This window comes from Eleutherodactylus coqui, chromosome 6 (assembly GCF_035609145.1).
Source record: "Eleutherodactylus coqui strain aEleCoq1 chromosome 6, aEleCoq1.hap1, whole genome shotgun sequence".
Lineage (NCBI taxonomy): Eukaryota > Metazoa > Chordata > Amphibia > Anura > Eleutherodactylidae > Eleutherodactylus > Eleutherodactylus coqui.
The window spans coordinates 6,000,411-6,009,456 of record NC_089842.1 but is presented as its reverse complement, the minus strand read 5'-3'; the positions used below and the strand labels follow the sequence as shown (position 1 = coordinate 6,009,456).

At 46.4% G+C, this 9,046-nt stretch overlaps 1 protein-coding gene across 1 annotated transcript in view; it reads right to left on the bottom strand.

The window, feature by feature from the left end:
* Positions 1-5,885: 5,885 nt before the first annotated feature.
* Positions 5,886-9,046, bottom strand: part of NECTIN1 (nectin cell adhesion molecule 1) — a 38,488-nt gene continuing 35,327 nt past the window's right edge. Inside the window, exon 4 of the mRNA XM_066572587.1 lies at positions 5,886-7,854. Within this exon, the coding sequence (XP_066428684.1) occupies positions 7,636-7,854 (219 nt within the window). The 3' untranslated portion in view covers positions 5,886-7,635. The remainder of the gene's footprint in view (positions 7,855-9,046) is intronic.

The window sequence follows — 9,046 nt, the reverse complement described above, 5'->3', positions numbered from 1 at the left end:
TCTTGCCACTATTGTGGCTTAATAGTGGGACCTGTGAACTTGAGATGCAGCCCAACATGTAGCCCCTCGCCTGCCCTATCCGTTTCTGTGTCGTTCCCATCACTTTCTTGAATTGCCCAGATTTTCACAAATGGAAACCTTAGCGAGCATCGGCGATATACAAAAATGCTCCGGTCGCCCATTGACTTCAATGGGGTTCGTTACTCGAAACGAACTCTTGAGCATCACTGAAAGTTCGACTCGAGTAACGAGCACCCGAGCATTTTGGTGCTCGCTCATCTCTAGTACTGAGTAGAAGGAATCAATTCTTCCTGTGGTGTTCAGTGCAGAAGGGCTACTGGTGGTCCGGCCACATAGTATTGCCCATCACACGGCTGGGGGTAAGTGCTCAACGGCTCGCGTATGGAGGAAGGATCACTCAACGCCATCTTGCTCTCCACGAACTTTTAATTAACAGTAATAGCTGCTGCGCCGCCCGGCGCCTGCTGGGTCCACTTGTAACAAAGGCTGAACCAGTTCAGTTAATGACAGCAGTTCTCTCCTCACAGCGAGGGGTTAATAAATGCTTCAACAGTTCCAAACCAGTAAGCAGAACATTCTGGTACTGATGGTCTCTGTTGAAGCGCCGTGACTTGTAGGCTGAGATGGTATCGCAGGGCCGTGGGCCGCTGTAGACCAGGGATGAACAGATCTTCCTTGGGTGGTTCTGGGTATCGGAATCCATTCCGCTCCACCCTGGAAACGGGCAGATGTAACGGCGGGCACGAGAGATCAGCCGAGCAGCAGCTCACTCCGCACAGGTCACCCTCTCCAGATTGGGTCAAAGTATCGTATGAATTCCAAAATGGTACCAATGCAGACTGCAGGACGTCCCGTAAGAACGAGCCGCGTACAACTATGTGTGTGTGTGTGTGTGGTGGGGGCCGGGCGGGGGGGGGGGGGGGGTGGAAATGGTTATTGCGCTCAGAAAATATTAAAGAATGTAAAATCCTTTAAAAAACATAAAAGTAGCGAATCAAAACCCCCGATATGTTGGTATGGTAGTAATCGTGCTGACCTATATAATAAAATCAGGTCATTTGTGTTGCAGTTTGTGCGCCGTAGAAACAAGATGCACCAAAAGATGGCGGAAGTTAATTTTTCTTTCATTTTACTCCACTTAGAATTTTTAAAAAGTTTTTCAGTCCATTATGAGGTACAATAAATAGTAACATTGAAAACTACAACTCGTCCCGCAAAAAACAACAAGCCCTCATGCAGCGACGGCGATGGATGAATAAAGGAGTTAGGATTAATTAAAAGGGAGAGGAAAACCCGAAAATGGGGGGAAAAAAGGCCATGTCCTCAAAGGGTTAAAAAAAACCCTCTTTTTTAATAGAATTTCTTTTCTGTCACATTTTCTGGACCCCGTAGCTTATTCATTTCCTGTCAGTGAGGCTGTAGGAGGCGGGTTTTGTTATGGGGTGTCGGCGGCATTCATTAGTCCCATTATGGGGTGCATACAAGTAGAAGGCTGAGAAAAAAAAGCTTCAGCTGCGGTGTTACAGATTTTTTTCCCGACATTCACTATTTGGGATAAATAATGCAATATTTTAACAGTTTCGCTTTTTTTTTAAATACTAAATATTTTTTTTTATTATTATTTTGATTTTTATGTGAAAAAAGTTTTTGATCAAATTTTTAATTTTTTTATTTTCTAATATTTAAAAAAATAAATCTAAAACTTTTCTTTTTTTCTTCTAAGTAGTCCTGCTAGGGGACTTGGCCTTACGACAGTCTGAGTTTGGATACAATATTCCCCACTTCAGTTCTTTAATATCGCAGTACAGATGTAGCCCCGCATCTGTTTACTTAAAGCGGCGATAGTTTGGTTTGTTAAGCAGAATGTAGCTCTCTACTTTTACTGTTGGGCGACGTAAATTGCAGCGTATCAACAACATAGCGAGACGTGAAATTGGATATGAAAAGTGCTATAATTAGAGATGAGCGAACACCAAAATGTTCGGGTGTTCGTTATTCGTAACGAACTTCCCGTGATGCTCGAGGGTTCGTTTCGAACAACGAACCCCATTGAAGTCAATGGGCGACCGGAACATTTTTGTATTTCGCCGATGCTCGCTAAGGTTTTCATGTGTGAAAATCTGGGCAATTCAGGAAAGTGATGGGAATGACACAGTGACGGATAGGGCAGGCGAGGGGCTACATGGTGGGCTGCATCTCAAGTTCACAGGTCCCACTATTAAGCCACAATAGCGGCAAGAGTGCCCCCCCCCCCCCCCCCACTGTCAGCATAAAGATCGTCCTCCTCTGGCACAGCTGTAACAGCTGTAGCAGAGAAGAACGATGTTTGCCCATTGAATTCAATGGAACCGGCAATACAGCCGACTCCACTGAATGCAATGGGCTGCCGGCGATCGCAGGATGAATGGTCGGAAAGGGGTTAAATATATAACCCCTTTCCTGCAATTCATCCAGAAATGTGTTACACTAAAAATATATACCGGCGTATAAGGCGACGGGGCGTATAAGACGACCCCCCAACTGTCACCTTATACGCCGGTAATACAGTGGAGCAAAGAATAAAAAGCATTACTTACGTTTTTAGATGATCTGCGGCGCTCCTGCAGGCTGTCACTCCCTCCTGGTCCACGGCAGACAAGCTTTCTCCACGAAAGACTTTAAATCCCTGCCTCCAGAAGCACATGTGCCTTCAGCCAATCACAGCCAATGACAATGATGTCATTGAATGGCTGTGATTGGCTGTGTTTCTGGAGGCGGGGATTTCAAGGCTTGAAATCCCCGCCTCCAGAAACACAGCCAATCACAGCCATTCAATGACATCATTGTCATTGGCTGTGATTGGCTGAAGGCACATGTGCTTCTGGAGGCAGGGATTTAAAGTCTTTCGTGGAGAAAGCTTGTCTGCCGTGGACCAGGAGGGAGTGACAGCCTGCAGGAGCGCCGCAGATCATCTAAAAACGTAAGTAATGCTTTTTATTCTTTGCTCCACTGTATTACCGGCGTATAAGGTGACAGTTGGGGGGTCGTCTTATACGCCCCGTCGCCTTATACGCCGGTATATATTTTTAGTGTAACACATTTCTGGATGAATTGCAGGAAAGGGGTTATATATTTAACCCCTTTCCGACCATTCATCCTGCGATCGCCGGCAGCCCATTGCATTCAGTGGAGTCGGCTGTATTGCCGGTTCCATTGAATTCAATGGGCAAACATCGTTCTTCTCTGCTACAGCTGTTACAGCTGTGCCAGAGAAGAAGGATTTGTCTTCTATATGTTCTCAATGGGGTCAGCGCTGCTGCCGCTGGCCCCATTGAGCGCATATAGAATGCATCCATAGCGAGCAGCGGGAGGGGCAGATTTCAATACTCGGGTGACACCTTATCTCCCCAGCCACTCACAGCAGGGGGGTGGTATAGGGCTTAAACGTTGCAGGGGGAAGTTGTAATGCCTTCCCTGTCTTTATATTGGCCAAAAAAAAGCGCTAACGTCTCAGGGAAGAAAGTTTAATTTACCAGAACACCGCATGGTGTTCGTTACGAATAACGAACATCCCGAACACCCTAATATTCGCACGAATAGCAAGCTCGGACGAACGCGTTCGCTCATCTCTAGCTATAATGTATTTTTGTGGGCATCCTATTAAGCCCTGCCACAGACACGGCTCAATAGGCTAAATCTATGTCAGCCATGGGGGCTGTTGATTGACAGGAGTCTGCCATTCAGGATCCCCACTAATGAGCCGATCACTGGGCCCGGTGTCAGTGCAGATAGCGCTGTAGTGGCCCGGTTTGGTACTGCAGGCACAGCTCCCATTGAATTAGCCTATTAATGGCCTCTCCTAAGGAGAGGTCATCGATACTATAGGTCCCAAAAGTCCCTTTTAATGGTGAAATAGAGTAGTTGCTTCATTTGCAGAGGGATGTGGTCATGGAGGGGGCTTTCATACACACTATTGCGCCAAGCTGAAAAATCTGCACACAAATCCTCATGTCTAACATGTCTCTAATCTTCTAATTAAGAGGATTTAAAAATGGCTTAAATCCATATCACGGCTGAATATGCAGATGTCGGTGTACATGTCTGCGGGGGAATATTCTGGTATGTATGAAGGCACCCGAGAGGAATGGAGGTAAATGAGCTGCAGATGACGGTGCAGCGGGGTCCTCTGGGGGAGCTCAGTTATGGTCACATCCATTATGTTTAGGTGTCCTAGAGGCGGTGCTTGTGGCTGAGCAGGAGGCGGGGCTTATGGGCTTGTGCCATCATGACGGCATGTGTCACTAATGTACATGTTACATTGTTACTGTGTTAAAGGGCCATCCTCACCACGCCCCGTGTATCTGACCGCACCGCCACCCCCTTAGTCACATCATGGAGCCGCTGGTTTGATAAAATCATCTTTATTCTCAGACAACATAGATATAAATAAACAGCATAAAAGTGATATACAGAAGTCGCCGCGCTCCGCATGTAGCAGACGGACCGGCCTCCACATCCATCACTTATAACCCATTGTAAAAACCGTTCTCTCTAAGAAATATACATGGAAAACTAAATGTTTGTATCAGCAAATCAAAGTGGAATCGATTCACTTCTGGTTCGTTATCATCACTTTCTAATACATTAGTCTTCTGTCATTGGCAGGCGGTGACGTCAACAGCATTACAACCTTCCATCCCCTCGTACTTGTACTTTGCTGCACCGTACATTAAGGCTGGTTTCCCATCAGTTGTTTTATGCCAGAGCTGGTGGAAATAGGCTGCGGGTGATCTTCCTCGGTCCAGCAGTGTCACGTGGAGCTACGCTATGAGCTTGGACCTGGTGCTGTATTTATGTTGTGAGTTTGATTCTGGTACTGTATTTATGCTATGGACTTGGTTCTGATATTGTGCATTTGTACTGAGGTTGGTTTTGGTATTCTGTTTATGCTTTGGGCTTGGTGATGGTGCTGTATTTGAGATATGAGCTCTGTTCTGGTACCTTATTTATTCACTGAGCTGTTCTTGTGTAGGTATACAAGCTATATTGTTGGTATCTGCAGAGTACAGTCAGACTGCCTACTAGGACAATGTATATAACTTTTTGTTATGATCGGGGTCCCCAAAATAACTAAACACAGGGCGCCATATAACCTAGAGCGGCACTGGATGCCAGGAACAGTCCCATAGGAAACTATTAGATCAGTTCTGGCATCAGTTTTCCTTCAGCATGTCACCCGTCCGGCCGGGTATACGGGAACAGCAGCCTTATTGGTAAACCGAGGGCTGATTTAGCAGTAGTTGTTGCAGGACTTGTCTGAGACCACTAGAGACCCCATCGTGGTTACAGAACTGAGGAGAACAGTCCCTTACTCTATATACTGCGCCATATGTATTGTCTTTATTGTATTGCCCCTCATTTGTCTTAAACATTCATCAATTCATTGCGCCGTTTAGGCAACTCTTACAAAAGACAAAATTCTAAAGTGGTGCCTATTATTTCTGGCGCAAGACACCAGGGAGAGTTTTCGGGTTTTGTAGACGTCAACCAGCTGTTGGATGCCTGTTCACACGTGTAGGAAGGTATAGATGACCGAGGGCGGTAAGTCTTATAAACCCAGCTGTCTGATGATGAGGTCCATGTACCTCGAAACTCCACCGATAATCCAAAATGTAATGATTTTATTCAATCCATAAAGAAAAAATAGGGCAGCAACGTTTCAACTCTTCCTGGAGTCTTTATCAAGCTGAGATCAGGAGGATTCGGGGGTGCCCAGCTGATCTCAGCTTGATAAAGACTCCAGGAGGAGTTGAAACGTTGCTGCCCTATTTTTTCTATATGGATTGAATAAAATCATCACATTGTGGATTATCGGTGGAGCTGCTCTTCTATGCTGTTTTTGGACAAATCTTGTGGTTCTGGAAGTTGGGACCAGCTGAGCTTGCACCCCCATCCACACCTCGCACCTGATGGTGGTTCTTAGTGGAGTGCTGCTGCTCTTGTATCTTTGATTGTACCTCGAAACTCGTCACCTGCCCGTTTGGAATAAAGTATTGTCTTAGAAGAACCAATCCCATCGTCTTTACTGTCCTCTGATTTATTACCTACCAACACGTTGCACCAGAACCTCAATTCTCTCTACCTCTTTTTACCTTGGTTTACAACATTAACAGGACCTCTGGTCAGGTAAGCCCCAAACCTTTATGCTCCCTGAGGTGAAGTGTGAAATAGCGCCCCCCCAAACAAAAATAAACACTCATTTTATAGGTGTTGAAGAATGCTCAAGACACATTTGAAGCATTGAGACTTGTCTGAAGTGGCAGAGTAATAGTGCCTCAGTAGTGGCCCCAGTAGCGTTAATGACCCTCTTAATTGCCCCAGTAGTAATAGTGACCCCATAGTGGTCCCAGTACTATTAATGACCTGCATAGTAGTTCCAGTAGTAATAGTGACCCCATAGTGGTCCCAGTAGTATTAATGACCCCCATAGTGGTTTCAGTAGTAATAGTGACCCCATAGTGGTCCCAGTAGTATTAATGACCCCCATAGTGGTTTCAGTAGTAATAGTGACCCCATAGTGGTCCCAGTAGTATTAATAGTGACCCCCATAGTGGCTTTAGTATTATTATTGCCACCCATAGTGATATTAGTGGTAATAGTGACCCCCTCGGACTGGACCTCCAGCTGGTCAGCAACCCCATAAGCATTGCACTCACTTGGTCCACAGCTCCGATTAGGCGCTGTCTTCAGAGGCTATGACCCCTGACCTCTCTCCCTTGCATCTGCACTGGGTACTGTGTGGTATCTGTGTGCAGGAATGCAGATGCCAGGGGTGCAGAGAGGTCAGTGGTCACAACCTCTGATGGCAGTGTGGTGGCCATCTGACCAGAGCCGCCGAAAGAGTGACAGCACCAGGCCCAGTCCGCTTGTGGCTGGCAATTATTTTTAAGTGGCCATTAATATGTCTAGTAAAAAGTGAGTGCTGGCTGAGTGGCAACGCCAGTCCTGCAGCCTGAGGCGGGTCACCTCATTGAACGGGGGCCCCTGACTCTGGTTGACCGGCATACCAGTCTGGCAGCACATGTGTCTTGCCTCTTTCAGTCCGGTACACCTGTGCACCACCCTTGCCTCAAGTTCTACCTCTTGGGGCTACTCTGACCAGGGATTCTCCTCTGCCCCTTAAAGTCTATGACACATTGATAAATGTGCCTTGGTGACTCTTGGTTTTGTAAAAGAGGGAAGGTTGTAGTGTTGTTGGCTTATATCCGCCCTACTTCTTACCTAGGTTGACCAAACTGAGTAGGAGGTGATTAATTTGACCGTTTTTAGAGTTCATGTATGTTTGTGAAATGCCATATATGTTTTTAGAAAATGGCCTGTCTCTCTAATGTAGACTCTAAAGTTCTTTAGCTACACATCCACATTGGTTATCGCCTCGAGTAAGAATACTTAAGTTCATTCGCATACACACTCCATAAAAATAAAAAGGCAAGCCTGCCTCTGGCAGTTTACCACCATAGGGTGGCATATAAAGGGGGGCAGGCTGTAGAAATGGTAGCATGTAGGGAGTATAGTAAGACTGCAATGGTACTGGGTCATCGGGTACGACGTGCAAGGCCCTGCCGGTGCGCGGCTTCACACATACTGCTCTTTAGGGCAGACATATGGCGCCCTGGAACCAGCTGGAGGGTAGCAAAAGGTAGATTCTGGAGGCTTCCTCGAGTCCTGTAAGAAGAACGAGATGGGCACGTAGCCAGGGTGTAACTGGTCTAAGTAGTAGTCCTCCTCGTGGGCACATCGCGTGTTTAGGAAGTCACGGGATTCAGGTATTTCTGGACAACGTTCTCCAAACATCTGTAGAAGAAACAGGCGACAGGTTGTTATCGACAGAAGCGTCAGTTTCGTACAGCGGAGTGGGGCAAAAGTGGAAGAACCCTTTAATGGAATGTTGGATTTGATGATGATACATATTGCTGCCTTTATGGGGTTTCCTTGGTTGTACGGTGACATGTGTTCTAGCAACACTGCCTACATTTGATAGAAATTCTCTTTTTAGCCATATATATTCATGTAAACTAGCGCAAATAAGAGTTTTCAGTTCAGCTCAATGGCTCACAAGATCTGCACACTCCGAATCCTCCATGTGAATGGAGCAGCGTTGTGCATCGGTGACCACACATCCATTCACTTCTATGGGATGGAGGGAAATCAATGCGCTCGGCAAGCTTCCTCCTTCCTGTAGAAGTGAATGGATCAGTGGTCCAGCATGTGCAACACTGCTCCATTCACATGGAGGATTTAGGGTGCCCAGATCTCGCAGGGGTGGTTCACATGCATGACCACCGATCCAGTCACTTGTATGGGACAGAGGGAGAGTGATGCACTCAGGGATCTTCCTCCATTACATGGATGTGAATGAAGTAATAGTCACTCATGCGCACCACTGCTCAATTCACATGGAGGATTCAGGGTGTCCAGATCTGAGGAGCGGTGGTTTGCATGTATGACCACTGCTCCATTCATTTCAATAGGATGGAGGGAGAGTGATGCATCCAGCAATATTCCTCCATCCCATAAAAGTGAATTAAATGGTAGTCACGCCTGTGCATTACTGCTCTATTCTCCAGGAGGATTTAGGGCACATAGATCTCGGAATTGTTGGGGGTCCCAGCGGTCGGACCCCAAATGATCAGACATTTATCCCTTAACCTATGAATCAAGAATAAATGTTATTGGTGGGAAAACACCTTCAATACAGTTGCATTGTTTAGATCGCAGGTATAATACACAAGTGGAGCACCGGGGGGATGTGGGGCGCACTGTATTCTCCAACACAGTATGCACTCGAGGAACGTGGCGCACCCCAGCGTTACTCACCAAGAGTGAAGAGCGTGTTGGTGTAGAAGGTCACAGGGTGAGGGGACTTCAGCAGTAAGACATTTGTGATGGATGCTCCCAATAGCTATTTGTCATATTATGGGCACAAACACTTAGTGGTCATTTCTGTAAAATGATGTGCGCTTCTGTGACCAACTTTGAGAATGGA